The sequence below is a fragment of the Thermothelomyces heterothallicus genome (assembly GCF_042370625.1).
Source record: "Thermothelomyces heterothallicus CBS 202.75 unplaced genomic scaffold P884_scaffold_1, whole genome shotgun sequence".
Classification (NCBI taxonomy): Eukaryota; Fungi; Ascomycota; class Sordariomycetes; order Sordariales; family Chaetomiaceae; genus Thermothelomyces; species Thermothelomyces heterothallicus.
Window position 1 is genome coordinate 2,862,200 of NW_027192562.1, and position 17,465 is coordinate 2,879,664.

General features: G+C 58.7%; 7 protein-coding genes across 7 annotated transcripts; 4 read left to right on the forward strand and 3 right to left on the reverse strand.

Moving 5' to 3' along the window:
• Window positions 1-41: 41 nt before the first annotated feature.
• P884DRAFT_188947 (heterokaryon incompatibility protein-domain-containing protein) lies at window positions 42-1,475 on the forward strand (the record flags this gene model as incomplete). Its single annotated transcript, XM_069437402.1, has 1 exon — window positions 42-1,475. One exon carries the CDS (start codon window positions 42-44, stop codon window positions 1,473-1,475), a length of 1,434 nt encoding a protein of 477 aa, XP_069302163.1.
• Window positions 1,476-2,651: 1,176 nt separating this feature from the next.
• On the forward strand, window positions 2,652-4,005 carry P884DRAFT_282112 (mitochondrial carrier domain-containing protein). Its single transcript, XM_069443581.1, has 3 exons — window positions 2,652-2,917; window positions 2,999-3,675; window positions 3,754-4,005. The coding sequence occupies exons 1-3, from the start codon at window positions 2,901-2,903 to the stop codon at window positions 3,990-3,992; spliced, it is 933 nt and encodes a 310-aa protein (XP_069302164.1). The 5' UTR covers window positions 2,652-2,900; the 3' UTR covers window positions 3,993-4,005.
• Window positions 4,006-4,236: 231 nt separating this feature from the next.
• P884DRAFT_235307 (uncharacterized protein) lies at window positions 4,237-5,974 on the reverse strand. Its single transcript, XM_069439946.1, has 2 exons — window positions 5,739-5,974; window positions 4,237-5,635 (listed from the first exon to the last, which is right to left on the reverse strand). Exons 1-2 carry the CDS (start codon window positions 5,843-5,845, stop codon window positions 4,294-4,296), a joined length of 1,449 nt encoding a protein of 482 aa, XP_069302165.1. The 5' UTR covers window positions 5,846-5,974; the 3' UTR covers window positions 4,237-4,293.
• Window positions 5,975-6,777: 803 nt separating this feature from the next.
• P884DRAFT_189642 (kinase-like domain-containing protein) lies at window positions 6,778-8,021 on the reverse strand (the record flags this gene model as incomplete). The annotated part of the gene is made up of 3 exons (XM_069437451.1): window positions 6,778-7,177; window positions 7,248-7,726; window positions 7,794-8,021. 3 exons carry the CDS (start codon window positions 8,019-8,021, stop codon window positions 6,778-6,780), a joined length of 1,107 nt encoding a protein of 368 aa, XP_069302166.1.
• A 1,954-nt stretch (window positions 8,022-9,975) lies between these two features.
• On the forward strand, window positions 9,976-11,370 carry P884DRAFT_189742 (uncharacterized protein; the record flags this gene model as incomplete). The annotated part of the gene is made up of 2 exons (XM_069437459.1): window positions 9,976-10,215; window positions 10,294-11,370. 2 exons carry the CDS (start codon window positions 9,976-9,978, stop codon window positions 11,368-11,370), a joined length of 1,317 nt encoding a protein of 438 aa, XP_069302167.1.
• A 1,963-nt stretch (window positions 11,371-13,333) lies between these two features.
• P884DRAFT_274425 (glycoside hydrolase family 5 protein) lies at window positions 13,334-14,620 on the forward strand (the record flags this gene model as incomplete). Its single annotated transcript, XM_069442716.1, has 1 exon — window positions 13,334-14,620. One exon carries the CDS (start codon window positions 13,334-13,336, stop codon window positions 14,618-14,620), a length of 1,287 nt encoding a protein of 428 aa, XP_069302168.1.
• A 275-nt stretch (window positions 14,621-14,895) lies between these two features.
• Window positions 14,896-16,648, reverse strand: P884DRAFT_215721 (uncharacterized protein). Its single transcript, XM_069439279.1, has 3 exons — window positions 16,323-16,648; window positions 16,118-16,261; window positions 14,896-16,064 (listed from the first exon to the last, which is right to left on the reverse strand). Exons 1-3 carry the CDS (start codon window positions 16,371-16,373, stop codon window positions 14,973-14,975), a joined length of 1,287 nt encoding a protein of 428 aa, XP_069302169.1. The 5' UTR covers window positions 16,374-16,648; the 3' UTR covers window positions 14,896-14,972.
• Between the last annotated feature and the right edge of the window lie 817 nt (window positions 16,649-17,465).

Sequence of the window (17,465 nt, forward strand, 5' to 3'; positions counted from 1 at the left end):
CGACCCGAGCGAATCTGGCACGGCGGAAGCAGGGGATTCCAATGCAGGACCTGCCCCCGACATTTGTGGATGCCGTCCATTTGTCCAGGGCGCTCGGGATTCCCTACCTCTGGATCGACTCTCTGTGCATCATCCAGGACGACAGAGCTGACTGGAACCGAGAGGCCGAGCGCATGGCCGACGTGTACGGGAACGCCACGGTGACTTTCTCCGCCGACGCTGCATCGTCCAGCAAGGATGGACTGTTCCAGTCCGTGAGCAGGCGTAGGGTTCCTCCCGCGATCAAGTATCGCTGCTGCTCGTCTCCTGACGGCGACAAGGACGAATCGAACTACGTCTACGGCCGCAAAATTTTCGTCCACAACGATTCTAATACCAGAGCAGACACGGTACATTCAATCGCCAATACTCCACCTTGGGTCTTCGAGCCGTTGCATCTCCGGGCCTGGACCCTTCAAGAATACCTCTTGTCACGGCGCATCGTCCATTTCGTCGCTGGCGAGCTCTTGTGGGATTGCCGGGAAACCGAGGGGTGCGAGTGCCAAATCCAGCAAGTGCTCACCGGACGGCCTCAATTCCATGATCCAGACCGCACTAACTGGAGAATAATTGGGACAAATTGGTGGCATATTGTTGAGACCATGTCTCGCCGTGGCATGACTTACCCCTCAGATAGTCTGCCGGCGTTGGCGGGTATTGCCAAAGCCGTCTCCGCTTCATGGAAGCAAAACGACTGCTATATCGCAGGTCACTGGAAATCTGAGCTACCACGCTCGCTGCTTTGGAGGAGGGGAGGCCAGTTCCACCATCGGGGAGCTGTTAACTATGGAGGCACAAACGTCCCCTCCCGTCGACAAGCAAGATATGTTGCACCATCCTGGGCTTGGCCTTCAATGGTTGGCCCGGTCTACCACGATAACGTCTACACCGACCCACCCGATGTTCGTGAGAGATGGGTTAGCTGGTATGACTACACCCATATTGTTTGCCAGGTCCTGAATGTCTCGTATGAGCTGGCTAGTAGCAACCCATACGGCCATCTTCGATCTGGATCCATCGTCATCAGAGGCATGACCTTCATGCTCCACGGCTGTGTCGACGTTGAAGACAGTGGGCATAAAGGAAAGCAGGGTCGGTTACACGTGCGCTTCATAAGGGATGAATGGCAACCGGGCCAAGCGGCAAGCCCCGAGGACGTCTTGTACTTGCCCATCGTCGCCAACTGCTACCGCAAGGACTATATACACTCTTCAAGGCCCCGAAAGCTCGATCGCGTGGTCCAGACCAAAGGGCTTGCCCTCAAAGCGGCCGCAGGGCAAGACGATACCTTTGTCCGGATCGGGTTCCTGAGGGTTTACTTTTATCGCCGGAGACAAGCGGTGTGGAAGGATCGGCGTGAACGCAAGAGGCCGCGCGCAGAGGACATATTGAAAACCGAGTTTCAACTGCCGGTGAGGACCGTCACCATCATCTAGGAGCTCGTCAACACGACAGCGACTCGACATCGAACCCCGCCCTCCGCACACAGATCGGCGAAGATAGGCTCTTGAAAGACACACTGGACCCAACGTGGGCCACCGGGACAGACTCTTGCTGTCACAAGCTCGTCGACGTGAGGATTTGAGGGAAGAACTAATCTCTCCCCCCTTCGCTCCGTGCCGTCCCCGCCGTCGTGGTTCGGCGCGACGGCTGCGGGAGGCCGTGACCGGCAGAGAAAATGGCCTATTTTCCCAGCACGTCGTCCTTTGAATTTACAGCATCCAATCCCCATCCCTACTTTCTTCTCCTTTCTGAAACTACAATAGGTCTCGCTGCGTCGTCGTAAACTGAGAGGTAAGGATACGTAGAAGTACGTGCCCTTCGAAAGATGAACCCTCTCGTACTGACAGCGCGTGACCAAGCCATTGCGATATGTTGCGGGCACGGAAGGGGGCGGAGGCGGCTAGCAATGAGGGGTTCATCGGTTCCCTTGCGCTTCTACGTCGTGCTCAGTCAAGGAAACCGTCGTGAGAGAGGACGCGGCCGGACAAGGCAGCTCTCGCAACACTTCCTCGGGGACCATTGATCCTGCACTCAGTAACCCCCAACTCCACGCCCACTCTTGCGGGATGCTTAGACAAGTTGCGCTTCGGGCAGCGTTTCCCGGGACTGTACAGCGGCAAGAAGCTGCAAGAGTTCAATCATGATAAACAAGGAAGGGTGAAACATCAATCGCATCTTGAAGTTCCGGAACAGTGGCCGATTCTGCCAGGCGGTGAAGTAAACTGCTGGGGGGGCAAGTCCTGTATACGGATTACACTACGGACCTAATCTGTAGTAATCCGACAACTGCGTAACCCGGCTTTTGGGAGGGCACGCCAAGCCCCGATGTCCGGAGGCCTGGCCTGTGCAGAAGCTTCGCCTTCCTGTCGCTCCGCGACTCGGAAATGCAGCCCGAGCCATTCTTGTTCGTGTGCCTACTCCGTACTAGTTAGTGTAGCCATGGCGCGGGTGCGAGGGCCGTAGTTGTTGAATTTTTTTGGGGGGGGGTGGGGGGAGGGCCTTGACTTGGCGGAGAGTCCACTTTTCTGGGGACTGCAAGGCCCCGGAAACTGATCTGCGGTGCGATACAGGCGAGGCAGGGCGGATATAAGCGGCCTTGCCGTGTACACTCAGCATCTCGCACACCAGTTAGTAACGTTCCTTTCCTGTCTGTTTGAAATTTTGTCATTTTCTTTTCTTTTTGTTTTCGCATGTCCCTCAGAAGTAGATAGTCGATCATCCGAATCCTCCCCCTTCCCTCGAGGACGCCCAAAGTTCGATTCGTCATCGGCCGCATTCCCGCTTCGCCAGGGCCGATTCCGGCAGACCCGCGAGCCCGCGACCAAAAAAAAAACCAAACAAAAAGCCAGACAAGGACAATGTCGACGACGGCCGGGTAGGTGCCGCCGCGCGCATCCATGGATCCCCAAACTCCTCCAAGGCGCGAGCTCTGACATGGCCGTTCCTCCCCTTCCAGCGCCTTCATAGCGGGCGGCATCGCCGCTTGCGGAGCCGTGACAGCGACGCACCCGTTCGAGACGGTCAAGATCCGCATGCAGCTGCAGGGCGAGCTCCAGGACAAGGGCCACCAGCCGCACCACTATCGGGGTCCCATCCACGGCGTCTCCGTCATTGTCAGGAACGAGGGCCTGCGCGGCATCTACCGCGGTATCGGGTGCGCGTACATCTACCAGATCCTGCTCAACGGCTGCCGGCTCGGCTTCTACGAGCCCATGCGCAACGCCCTGTCGACCCTCATCTTCAAGGACGGCAAGACACAGAGCCTGGGCATCAACATGTTCTGCGGCGCCGCGTCGGGCGTCATGGGCGCCGCCGCCGGCAGCCCCTTCTTCCTGGTCAAGACGCGGCTGCAGAGCTTCTCGCCCTTCCTGCCGGTCGGCACACAGCATCGGTACCGGAACGCGCTGGACGGCATGACCCAGATCTTCCGGTCCGAGGGGGTGCGCGGCCTGTACCGCGGCGTGGGCGCGGCCATGATCCGGACGGGTTTCGGCAGCTCGGTGCAGCTGCCCACATACTTCTTCGCCAAGCGCCGGCTGATGAGGCACCTGGGGATGGAGGAGGGCGCCCCCCTGCACCTGACCAGCAGTACGGTCAGCGGCTTCGTGGTCTGCGTCGTCATGCACCCGCCGGGTAAGATCCATCCACACGAGACCGGGCCCCCTTCTCGCGAGCGTGCTCGGAGGAGAAGAAGCTAACAAGATGGCATAGACACCATCATGTCCCGTATGTACAACCAAAACGGCAATCTCTATGCCGGCGTCTTCGACTGCTTAGCAAAGACCATCCGAACCGAGGGTATCTTTGCTATCTACAAGGGGTTCCTGCCACACCTTGCCAGGATCTTGCCCCACACCATCTTGACGTTGACCCTGGCGGAGCAAACCAACAAGCTGATCAGGAAGCTCGAGAACCGGATCTTGCCGAGTACCGCGCTGAAGACAGTGTGAAAGAGAAGGGGGGGGGGGTTGGGGAACTGGCGTTTTGTTTTCAATATGGCATTGGGTAGATCTGGCATTCGGAGAGCCTTCTTTTCCGCGTTTGATACCAGATCGCGCGTTGGGAGGGAATGTTAGAACCTCGCGCGCGCGCGCGTCCCGTTACAGGTGATTGCGGAAATCGGGACCGGGAGAATCGTCTCGACGCTTCCAATCAAAGCCGAGGCTGCGTTTGAGCGCAGCCTTGATATCGATCCAATTATTTTGTTCTCTTTTCTTTTGTTCTTCTCCTTGCCCATCTATCCGACAACCTTCACCCTCCGGTAGATCTCTGACATCCGTAGCACAACCGCTCTCCCGACAACTCGGGCACCGCGCCTGTCCTCTCCTGGATCCCCAACTCTCCCCTCCACCGCTCGTCCCCATCCTCGTCGAGCGGCATCCCGCACAGCCCGCACCACCGCCCGCCGACCGCATCCTCCCCGGCGCGTACCAGCTTGCCCGTCGTCCGGGCGACGTTGGCGACCACGGACGGATAGCTCTCCTCCACCTCGGCGAAGTATCTCCTCATCACCTCCTCGATGCTCAGGTCCCTGTGTGACACCACCGCTGATGCTGCTCCTGATGGTGATGATGATGATGATGATGATGCTGCTGCCGCTGCCGACGGGCCCCCGTTCTCGCTGCTCCCCTCAGCGCTGCTGCTGCTGCTGCCGCCGCCGCTGAGCAGATCCGTAAGCGGCGGATCGACCAGGCCGGCGTAGATGACCAGCTCCTTGCGGAGGGCGTCGCGCAGGGGGTGGCAGACCAGCAGCACCTCCCCGCTCCCGCTCCCGCTCCCGTTCTCGTTCTCGCTCCCGGTTCCGGGGCCCGCCGCCGCCGCCGGCCCGTCCCCGACCAGCCAGGGCACGGCGAACCCCCGCCCCTTGGCCGCCTCGGCCAGCGTCAGCTCCGCCAGCGCCGTCGTGCTGTGGCCCAGCAGCAGCGCCTGGCAGCCGCGCGCGCGGGCCTGCGCCAGGAGCGCCCGCCGCGTCAGGAGCCGCGTCACGTCGCTGCGGGAGGCCGCCGTCGTGCTACCTGCTGCTGCTGCTGCGGCGGCGGCGGCGGAGGTTGCTGCGGCGGGGGGTGGTGGTGGTGATGGTGATGGTGCTTCCTCTGCGTTCGCTCCGCATTCTCCGCCTCTGTTTCCTTCTCCTCCATCATTAGCGTCTGCTGGGTGCTCTGGGCCGGTGGGTGATTCAGGAGGGTGGTGGTGGTGGTGATTGTGGTTCGGGATGGCCGAGGAGAGCGGGACGGCGTGGAACGAGAAGCGCGGGTAGCGGGCGCGGTAGCGGGCGAGGACGGTTTCGGAACTCGTGCTGCGCGGGGAGGGATGGCGGCGGCGGTGGCCGACGTGGTCGAGAGAGGTGTCGTCGTCGATGTGGACGACGGTGAGCTCGAAGGGGGCGCTGCGACCGCGGGCCAGCTGGAACTCGACGTTCTCGTTGAGGAGGTGCAGGAGGACGGTGGAGGAGACGCCGAGGGAGAGGCCCAGGAGGTAGCGCCGGGTGCCCGTGGGCGGGCCGTTGGTCGCCGACGGCGGCGGGCGGGTCTCCTTGCCCAGGATGCCGATCTGCTTGATGCACTTGGCAGAAATGAACTTTGTGAAGCAGTCTCTTAATGATGAATTAATTGTGTGTCAGCAAGTGTCCAGAGAACGGGTTGCGCCCGAAAATAAAAAAATAAGAATAAAACGTTGGAATCCGACGGCCTCCTTACCTGCAGACAGGCTGAGACCTGCTATCCAGCGTCGCCTCCTGGGAGCGGCATTTCACGCAGGGCCGCGTGAGAGTGAGGGACCCCGCGCTTGAGTTTGACCCGGCCATCAACGATCAGCGGCGATGAGTATGGACTACTTTGGTTGTGCGCCCCGCGCTGCCTAACCAGAGCTTTGGCCAAGTGATCTCAAAGAACGGATTGCCAGTTGGATGCCTTCCTGGGCCCGATTGTGAACAGTAGCCCGTTGAGATGCAGAAACATGAGCATCAGAGAAGATGAACGAATTCCCAAGTACGGCTTGCTCCCAAGTGGATAAAGAAGGGTTAGGGTTCAGACTTGGAGAGAGGCAAAGTCGCAAGACGAAGCCGGTACCTACGAGATGTACCAGATGGATGCCGGTAAATGACCTTCTAAGTGTTTCTGACCGTGTAATCCACCGTTTTACACCGTATCCCATCTATGAACATTTTCCTACTATGTATGCTGCGGCAACCTCGTCGGACTATGCGTCCTCCTTGAGTATTATGTATCCTGTGGCTCCGAGTCCTAACTCTCACCAGCCCTCTCCCAACCTATCACCCATGGTAACCGTATTGAACTGAAGATTCTGCTTAGAGACTTGGCCAGAACACGTGTAGGGTACCAGACTAAGGTAGGACATCAGCCGTGAGGTCACGGGAATGGCCGCCATCAATCGGCTTGGGCGCTGGCGTAGTCTGTTTGTGGAGTCCAGCGAGATATCGTCATCATCACTTGAGCATACTGCCCCAAAGGTACCTGGTCGGATGAGACAGGCAGTGACTGTGGCGACGCTCCTGGTGATTATCTCGGAAGTATGAACGAGCCGATGCCTTTCTCTTTCGGTCGAGTGACCGAGACCATACTTCCGGCGTCTCGGGACCGTCTTTTGAACTTCCCAGTGTACATATTTACTGGGGTGTGTGGTAATTCCGATTAGTGATTCTCTAGCGTCGCGGGGACCTGGGCGCTCTCGCTCTCCAAGCACCACTCCCGGCCGTGCCATGGTTGATGGCGCAGATCAGTGCTTGGTGAACAAACAAGCCAGGTCGCCGCCCTCGAACCAGACACGGTCCTTGTCCCAGGCACGGAGGATGATGTCCTTCCCCAGGCCGACTACATGCTGCACCTGCGCCTCGGAACCCCAGCCGGCAACGCGCGAGCCCCAGGCGACGAGGTGGGTGCCGACATGGAGCGCAGTGCGCAGGGCGAAGTCATCGTCAACGCGGCCGTATCCAGCCGTGAATCCTTCAATCAGCCATTTACCCTCGTCCATGTTCTTAAAGAGCGAGAGCTCGTAGAGTTCGGCAATCATCTGGCCAAGGTCGAGCGGCGGCAGTCCGAACTGGCACATTTCCCAGTCCACAATGAAGACTGGCAGCTGGTCGCCATTCTCCAGGGGCCGGTCCGGCAGAAGAGCGCTGTCCACACGTCAGTTACTTGCCCAGTCTTCCCTGATAGGACGCCAGAGAAGGCCGTGAGAATGCTCACTTTCCCGTCCAGAAATCCCCATGGATGACCTGCAGGTCTGGCCTATCGAGTTCTTTTGCCGTTGCGTCCTTGATCTTCTCAAAAGTCTCCTGTGCCTCGCCAAGGATCGACGGGAAGTTGGCGACGGTGCCGACCAGGGTTTGGTAGTTGGCCATGTGCTTGATCTTCTGCATCGGCTCGTTCGACTTCAGCTCCTCTCTCAAGTCGGCCTGCTCCGGGAGGGACGCCCAGGCGTGGAACTCGCGCAGCCACGCGCCCAGGCTCCGTCCCAGTTCCAAGCAGAGTGGCTTCCTCGACGGGTCTGGGGACGAGAAGTGCCTGAGAGCATAGTCCTTCAGGCTCAACGCCCCGGGGAGATACTCTTGAATTTGCGTGTTGGTATCCGGGTTGAAGTGGTAGAGTTTGGGCGCTCGGACAGCATATGGCCCCTTAGTGAGTGCGAGCCCGCCGATGGATTTCAGGCATTCTACCTCGGCTCGCTACACGCATGTCAGCGATCCATAAGGGTCATAACGACTGAGGCGAAACCCCTGGCGGGGAGCGTACGCAGCGGGTAGTGGGAATCCGAAAGCCAGGGACCGACGCGACGTAGCCCTCGCCGTGCTTTACGGCCACCTCTTTCGTGCCGTTCGCGAGAGGCTGGATGAGAGTGCCCTTGAATATGAAGTTGGCGGTGCCACCGGAGAGGGGTTGCAGGTTAGAACACGCATACTCGGTGTTGCTGAGCTCCTGGAGGACCTCCTCTGACAGCCTCGCAGCGTTGGAGTCGGCCATGACTATGTCCTTGGTGGATCAGATCTATTTTTGGCCGTCGGAAGGGAAGAATCACCACCAATCGGCTCGGTCTTTGAGCTTTCCAAAGGTGAGAGGAGAAATGCCAGGGACGTGAGCAGTGAATGTGGTTGGTGAAGAGCCGCGCCGTTGTGGACGAGATGGCTCGTCTGGCTTGCTGGTTGCGAGAGCCGCTTTTTATATCAAACGCCCTTCACATCCTCGATGGCGGGGTGTGCCTTTTTGAGAATCATCCACGCCTTCTATCCTCGTCGCTGCAACAACACCGTACACCAGGCTTGAGAGTGCTGGTCGACGAGAGTGGGTCCAAGTTCCGCAAAGCTGGTGATGCTTCAACAACGGGCCAATGATCGGCATCCGGCCATCCACTCTTTCGGAGCTCTGACTCTTCGCCGAGTTCGCCTCATGCGGATGTACGTTGTCATCCCTACTCAAGATTGCACGCCCAATCTCCACTTTTGAAGATTTCCTCCAAAGCAAGAAATACACTAGGCGCGACCAAGAGAGAGCTCTCCCGAGCCCATCAGGGATCCAAGGACCTGTTTGCTCTCCACCTACCTACACCGCGCTTCTGATGAAGGTCGTGCATCGGGGCTTCGCGCTTCGGACGAGTTTCTTCTATCCTCAACTGGCCGGAGCAAACGGGTCGAATGGAGCTCGTGGGGAATGAAGTTGCACCTCCGAGATGAAGTCATGAAAAGGAGTGGGGCCCTCCGCAACATGGCGCTGTACGAGCAGATTACTGTGATACCAACAGCAGGAAGCAATTGTTGAAACACTTTCTCTCTTGCGGCGTTCAAGAGAGAACTTTCGACTTGATGAGGCCGGATTATAAATCCGAAGCCCGTTCCTCTTCTCGATACGGAATTCGGAAGTTTTCTTAGCCGCGCGTATATTCGAACCGACAGAGAGTTGGGGACTCGATCGAATCACGGAAGAAGCAAGGTCCCAGGAAAGGCAGAGAAAAGGCACTTGATTCCCCAATTTTACCCGTCAACGCCAAGCCCTTTTTGCCCCACCGCACTATAAACCCTGGATCTTGCTTTCCCAGGGGGGCGAATGACACAGAAAGAGGCACCAGTGGAGAGAAGCCAAGCGGCGTCTGGGCCTCGACCCTCAGCACTTGAAACAGGGACGGCCTTCTCGTCGCCCCAAAACCTCGGCCACACACACCACAACACCCAGCAGCGCAACCCCCTTACCCGGAGACTTGTCTCGTGTCGTCTTTGACTGCCACCCAATGGATAGTCTCGTCGCGCCCTACCGAAACCATCCGGACTGGTCCCGGTAAAGCGATTTCCGCCCCCGTCATCCGCCCAACCGTCTTTAGACGCCACGCGCCCTCCTGCAGCAGCCAAAGGTCGATATTACGAAGTCGCTCCATGCTCGTAAACGTCGCGCGCGTGCCTCTCTGGTCACGGCGCTAGCACCTGCTGCTGACAGCCTGACGATCTCCAAATTCCATTCCACCATCTAGGAGCACTGCAGTTGGCGCCACAAGCTTTGGTGACCTTTATTCTGTCAGGCTTGCCGCCAACGCTGGCCTGTTTGTTCTAAAGGGGAAACAGCACACGCGACACGCTCTCTCTATCCCAGGTCGAGCACACGCCTTTGTCATCACACAGAGGGAGATATTCTTTTTCAGTCGCTGCCTCGACCGCTTTGGCTATTGTGCAGCATATCCAGGAGAGCCAGAGTAGTCGGTATCGCTGCTATTTCTGTGCCGCGACGCCTATTGGCGGCCCCTCGTTTTCACGCCCGGCAGTGCTCGCCTTGCCTCTGCATCGAAGGTGTCCCTCGTTTCATCACGCTTCCTTCTTCCACCACCTCCTAACGTTGCGACAACTCGTCTCCTTACATCATCACTGCGATCGACTCTTTTGCCATTACATCGCTCGTCTTCCTTCTGCTTGTTGTTTTACATGGGTGCATCGTCATGGCGCAAACGCAAACAGAAACACAGCCGGCGACCTTGACGGCCGCGCGCGACCCACCACCGGCCGATGAGCAGACCTCCCGGGCGATCCCCGTCCCGCCGCAGACGAACCCCCCCGAGGCGAGAAGCCGAGGCCGTTTGGCCGTCGACACGTACTCGCCGGTGAACCAAAACGGCAGCTTCGAGTTCGACCGCGTTCTCAAGAGCGGCTATGTACAGAAGCGCACGCAAAAAACGAAGGTAAGGGACATCCATCCGGGGGCTCGCCCGTGGCGCGCACGCAGTTAGAAGAATGCTCCTTCTGACGACGAGACGCAGGCATGGCGCTCCATCTACCTAGTTCTGCGGCCGAACGCGCTCTCCGTCTACAAGTCGGACAAGGAGGAGAAGCTCCGGCGCAAAATCTACCTCTCCGATCTGACCGCCGTGACGCTGTTGAAGGACCCCAAGAACAAGCGGCCCAACGTATTCGGCCTGTTTTCGCCATCCAAGAACTTCCACTTCCAGGCGCCGACGGCCAAGGACGCCGACGAGTGGGTTGACTTGATCCGACAGGAAGCCAGGATAGAGGAGGAAGAGGAGGAACTGTTCCTGGCCAGCCCGGGTGCCCGGCAGTCTTTGTATTTCCCCGCCGCCGAGGTTGACAACGCCGGATCGAACCGTGCGCTGGCGTCGCCGGAGCGTTTCCTCTCCAGCTCCCCCGAGAGCGCCGAACCTCCGGCCCGCGGCCTCGACAAGCCGTATGCCCGACGGCCGTCGCACCTAGACTCGTCAGGCCTCTCGAACGCCGAGCTGGCAAGCCACTCCGACTTTTCCGATTCCGACATGCACCGGGTCCCCGGCGCTTCGTTTGAGAGCTTAGCGGCTCGGCAACCGTCGACCTCTCTGGGGCCGTCCAGGCAGAATTTGGGGCCCTTCAATACCGGCCGGGTGAGCGGAACGCACCAAGAGGCCGACCCGGACCGCGTCATCTGGCAGGGCTGGATGTGGTTCCTCCGCAGCAAGGGCGGGGTCCGGCAATGGAAGAAGTCGTGGGGCGTCCTGCGGCCGCGGAACTTGATCCTCTACAAAGACGAGACCGAGTCGTCCGTCCTGTTCCTGCTCTACATGTCGTCGATCGTCAACGTGGTCGAGACGGACCCGTTGAGCCGTACCAAGAAGCACTGCATGCAGATCATCACGGACGAGAAGAGCTACCGGTTCTGCACCCATGACGAGGAGGCCCTGGTGCAATGCCTGGGCGCGTTCAAGAGTCTGCTTGCGAAGCGCCGGGAGCTCGAGGCCAAGGCAGGGAATTCCCATCCAGCGACCGCGACCGTGACCGCGACCGCAACCGCAACCTCAACCGCAACCTCAACCGCTGCCCCGCCTGAGGCTCGCCCTCATCCGGCCTGATTTATTATATACCCAATTTTCTCTTCCTTTCATTTATTCTTTCTTTTCTTTTCTTTTCTCTTTCCCTTTGACTTCTTCGGCGATTCCACGTCCGCCCTTTCTTCATTTCTCAAATACCCCATGTGATATTCATATCAGTCCCTTTGGAGGCAATGTCGACCTTGAGAGGCTTTCTCCGGGCAACCAAGTTCGCCGGCGATCTTTTCTGGCGTAGCCCGGCTTTTCTTCAAGTCCAATCTCTTAACGACTGACGACGAGTATATGATGAATAAACCCTGTAATTATTACATTTTATTCTCGCCGAAGCAACTCTTTGGCAGACGGACATAATTGCATAATCAAATGTTCGAGGTCTCCAACTTTGAGTTGTCGCGCTATCAAACCCTGTACGAGGGACTACGGCAATCCTAGGTCGAGTTCTTGTGTCGCACTGCCACGAGGGGCATGGCACGGCACCTCAGCTGGGCGTTGGGCCATGGTACACAAGAGACTGACACAAGCGTCCGATGGTTATTCAGAGCCACGAGGGCTCGGTATGGCCATCAGTTCAACCTAGGAGGCGGAGAAACTAGCAGGAGGAGGTGGTTTGAGCATGGCAAGTCACGGGCGCTTGTTCATGTGCGTCCATAACCAAAATTTGTGGAGAAGGTCCGCGTCGTCGATGATCCTGAAATACGAGTGGCGAGAGATGGTCACAGTGCGCCGATCTCAGCGGAAGATTTGATGCACTTGGTGCTCTCGACTTTCCACATACGGCTCGAGTCTGTCAATAACGCGAACGTTGTGGCGGGCAGATGGAAGAGTGGGCAACCCAACGGGGCAACTACCGAGAGCTCGCTGACGATGATGTTGCCTGCTGAAGAAGCAAAGATCACGAGGCGGCCTCCACCTTTGTAGCAAAGAACAGACGGTGGCGCAGGAGTAGTGTATTAACCACGTCCGGCACATTGGACCGGGACTGCTTGGGGCGAACGCAGGGGAAGGATCCGCAGCCCGTATTTCCCCAAGCAGACCACCGTGACGGGGTCCCGCGCCCGTTGTCATTCGCCTGGCCCGCCCCCGCTTGACCCCAACTTTGACCACTACCAATCAAGTCGGTCTACTGCTTAGGTGGGCATGTATGTATATAATAAGGTAGGAACTCACCTCCGTGACCTGTAGAAAATGAAACGTTTATTCGGTCCCGCAGCCCTTCTAGGAACCTGGTCTCGGCCTTGCCCGGCGAAGGAGGAAGGTTACTCGAAGAAATCCTCTCTCCCCCCCCCCTCCTCCCCCTTTTCCCATTTCCCACCCAGTTACGGATTCATCCGCCTTTGGCTCTTCAATGACACGACAATCTTCCCCGCGCAGCTGTTGGGTGAATGGACACCAGGGGATCTTATAATATACGGACGTACCTATAATGCGTTCAGGTACGGCACCGGAACTTTTTGGCCCCTCGGGATTGGCTGCGCGGGCCAACCACGGCAATTTGACTGCCTCCCACTCACCACTCATTGTATGAGGCATGTCCCAAAAGAGACCCCTCCTCCGGCAGGGAGGCTTGGGTGGGAACTTGACGTATGTATGTACCCCGTCCGCAAAGGTTAACGTTAGGTCATGGCGTCGCATCTCAGCGCGTGGACCCCCCAGTCCGAGCTGAGATGTGAGATGCAGCCACCGGGTTTCCTGTCCAGGATTGAGCACATCGGATTTTTTTTTTAAAAAAAAAATAAGGTCTAGGGATTTGAAGGTTAAAAAGAGAGCGAGGCCCTCTCCCCCCTTTTCACTCCTGACCGTCCTCCCTGTTCCCTCGCCCTGATCTGTAAGGCCTCATGAACCTTTGCCTCATTGACTTGACTTGGTTTGGATGTCGATCCTCGCAGTACCACGCCGTGGTGTCGTGAAGCCGAGGTCTGATTAGCCCAGTCCAGTGAAACTTGGGTGCCGTATACAACCCCCGTCAGCCTCCCGTGGGTTCGCCATGATGGTCCTCCTGCGCCGCCTCGTCGGCGCACTCGGCGTGCTCGCTCCCCTCGTCACGGCTGCCACTCTCCCGGCCCTGCCCTTACACTCGTCCGGCCGCTGGATCCTGGACGCCAACAACAAGCGGGTCAAGCTCCGCTGCGTCAACTGGGCCGCGCACATGGAGACCAACATCCCCGAGGGGCTCCAGCACCGGCCGATGGACGCCATCGCCGACTGGATCGCCGCCCAGGGCTTCAACTGCGTCCGGCTCACCTACAGCATCGACCACGCGCTCGACCCGTCCCTGCCCGTGTCGACCTCCTTCACCACCAACGCGGCCTCGGCGACCGGCGTCTCGGCGGCCGAGATGGCGGCCCTCTTCGGGCGCGTGGCGGCCAACAACCCGTGGATCGCGCCCGGGGAGACGACGACGCGCGACGTGCTGGCGGCCGCCGTCGACCGGCTCTACGCGCGCGGCGTGCTGACCGTCCTGGACAACCACGTCTCGCGGGCGTCGTGGTGCTGCAGCCTGACCGACGGCAACGGCTGGTGGGACGAGGCGGCCGGGTACAACCCCTGGAACAGCCGCTTCTTCGACACGCGCGCCTGGCTGGCCGGGCTCGAGGCCATGGCCGCCTGGGCGCGCGGCCACCCCGGGGTGGTGGCCATGTCGCTGCGCAACGAGCTGCGCGAGTTCCCTCTCCTGCAGGACGTCGACCCGGCCCGCCCGGACTGGTACGCCTTCGTCGGCCGCGCCGGCGCCGTCGTGCACGCCGCCAACCCGGACGTGCTCGTCGTCGTGGGCGGCGTGCAGAGCTCGACCGACCTGTCGCACCTCCGCCCCCCCGGCGGCGGCGGCGGCATGCTCGACACGAGCGCCTGGGCCGGCAAGCACGTCTGGGAGATGCACGCCTACAGCTTCACCGTCACCTTCCCGGACGTGTTCGGCAGCTGCGACGTCGTCCAGGCCGAGTACGGCGCCCTCTCGGGCTTCGTGCTGGAGCAGGACCGCCCGTACACGGGGCCGCTCATCCTCAGCGAGTTCGGCGTCGGCATGGAGGGCGGCGACAAGGACGGCCTGAGCGACAAGGACGACCGCTACCTCCGCTGCCTCGTGTCGTACATGGAGAACAACGACGCCGACTGGGCCGTCTGGGCCGTCCAGGGGAGCTACTACGTGCGAGACGGCCAGGTGGACTATGACGAGACCTGGGGTTTGATGAACCACAACTGGACCGGCTGGAGAAACCCGGCGTTTCCTGCCAAATTAGGTAACATGTGGAACATGACACAAGAGCCGTGAGGTGCCCAAGGTGTGAGATTGTAAGTGGCGGCTGTGTGCGATTTGGTCTTGTTGTATACTGCTCTCATCCCGAGAGAGCGATCATGGATAACCCGCGACTGGAGGCATATATGACCCCGGGGCACCATCAGTAGGCCTGAATCTCTTGGGTAGAGAGAGAGAGAGAGAGAGAGAGAGAGAGAGAGAGAAAGGGAGGTACGGAAGAGAAGCCACTGCCAACTTCGACCAAAATACGCCGGACAAATGTCGGAATTCAATCGCCTCGACGCCAGCCTTGGTATCTAAGTGAAAAAAAAAAAACCTACCCTACACGTTCCGGAACTCCGCTGCCCCAAGTTGTCTGTCCCCTAGATTACCCGTTGAGATTGAAGAAGGCATCGTCGAATTCGCCGCTACCGCCACTGTTATCTCCCGTGCCGAAATACATGTCGTTAAAGTTGCTGTTGTCTCCATTGCCAAGGTCGTATTCCATATCCATGCTGTCCATTCCACCAGAACCCAGGTCAAAGAGCCCGTCGATACTGTCATCGATGTTGGCCATGCTGTTGTCTTCCGCGTTCTTGGCGTCCCGAACCCCAGCGTCCGTGCTGGCCACGTCCGCCGGGGCTCCTGTGGACTGCTCCGCCTTCGGTGCGGGAACACTCTCGGCTCCAGCGTTAGCATCATCCGTCCGTGGTGGGGCCGATTGCTGCTGTGATTCCCTCCTTTGCGGTTGCGGGGCTGGTTTTTGGGATTGCGAGTCATTCAAGGGAGGCGCTACCGAAAAAGTCATGTCCGTGAACAGACTGCCGTTTCCGGCCGCCGAGACAGTTGGCGCCGGGGCAGTTGGAACCGGAGTAGTTGGCGCCGGAGCACTTGACGCCGGGGCAGTTGGCGCTGGGGCAGTTGACACTGGGGCAGCCACGCCTCCAGCGTTGCCTGGAGTCAAATTGGGGGTTTGTCTGTTCGGCCCAACAGGCGTGGACGACGGTTTAACCTGTTGTGCTGAGGGATTAAGAGGAGTCTGAGGGGCCGTCGCTACGCCGCCTGGCCGGTTCGTCTGAGGTGGCGACACTTTGACGTCCTTCTTCGGTGGAGCGCTAGCCGGTCTGGCAGCCGCGGCAGCAGCGAGTGCGGTGCCGCCGGGTCGAACCAAGTTTTTAGAAATGTTCGGTTGAGGGACAGCCTTTGGGCTGGGGACACCCGCCGCTTCGGGTGTCGTGCTCTCAAAGCCCATGTTTGGAAACGGGGCGACCGGCTTGTTGGCCTTGCCTCCGCTTGTCGGAGTCCCAGACGGAGGCGGCCCTGGCAAACCTGTGAGAGGTTCCTTTGCCGCCATCTTCGGAGACTCCAGGTCAACAGCCATTGGCGCTGGGGGAGCCACGGCCTTCTGCTCTGGTGGTGGCTGTTGGCGTTTCGCCCTAACAAGCTTGAGGTCTCGCTCGAGCACTGCTTTGGCCAGCAGCTTCGCGGGGTCAGCGGGAGTGTTGACCATCGCTCACCGAGTAGGATGCTTACAATATCACTCTCCACATCGTCCAGGATGGCATTGAACCTCTCGACCGCATCTGGAATGCGCGACTCTATCGCCGCAGCGGCGCCAGCGGGGTTCGCCTTGCCATCTCGCCTAGCAGTCTTGAAGGCCTTGGCTGTGGTGACTAGCTGTCCGACCGATACAGTCAGCGGATACGAATCGCTGAGGTCCGGCAACGTCTTTACTCACCACGTCGTTGACAACGTTGGGCAGCCTATCAATTTGTCGTCGAACCGACATCTTGAAAAGCTTCTGGGGGAAAAGTGCAGGAATTGGGCCCCTTGCAAACGGCTGCTGACGATCCGGAGCCAGGGAGTTGAGATGTTACCGACCAAACGCGGACGATTGAACGGATGAAGCCGTTCGGTAACCGTTGTCGGCGCCGGTTCGGGGCAACAAACGTTAGGATAACAATGGGGAACTGAGCTCGTCCCGCTAAACGGGTCGCTAGCAAGGCGTTCCGGCTGCACTGTACTAGGGCGGTGAGCAGGTTTCTGAGCTGATGTTGGTTTGGAGTTCGATGGATCTGGCTGAGAACGAGGCAGCTGATGCAAGAAGATGGGCTATACTAACTGTGGACTTCAGCGGTCGACCCCTGGTTGCTTGTTCTGTTCAAGCTTCTCAGCCAATCAACACATAATACTTGGCTGATGTAAGTGGGTTCAGCCCAGGCTAGTGTCTTTACGGATTACACGGTAGTATAAGCGAGGCAGCTCCAGATTGACCAACAAACGGGCGACCCCGCCGCTCCGCATCCTCTCATCGGTCGCATCAAGATACCGAGATACTACAGGGTCAGGGAGTGATGCTATTCTTCAACCGATTTTTTAAACCCCTTTTTTTGTTTTTCACTGACCGCCGTGTTCCTGTCACTCACTTTTCTAATATTCTGGGCCACTGAGGGTTTAAAGGGGAGAAACAACCAGTAACGGAACAACTTGCGATACTAATGTACGGAGTAGTGTAAGGCTGAGTACGTACCTGGCCTACTTGCGCTGACTCCCGGTTGCGATGTACGGACGTACATTCATCGCGTACCTTCTTTGCTACCGTATGGAGCACATATCTGGGTAGCCACAATGTCGGGTGAGGTGGGGTCGACAATGGGCGTCGTTAAAAGGGACTTGCAGCGCATCAATTATTGGGGCCTATCCAAGTGCCTTCAGGTTATGCCTGCGGATTGGGGCAAGGCATATCTGCAATCACACAAGGACGTAACTCTTCTCGGTGAATCCCGGGTTAGTATTTGCAAAAACTACAAGAAGCACGCAAAAAAAAAAAAAAAAAAAAAAAAAAAATCAAGGGGTAGATCCTACTGCGTTGCCACACGGA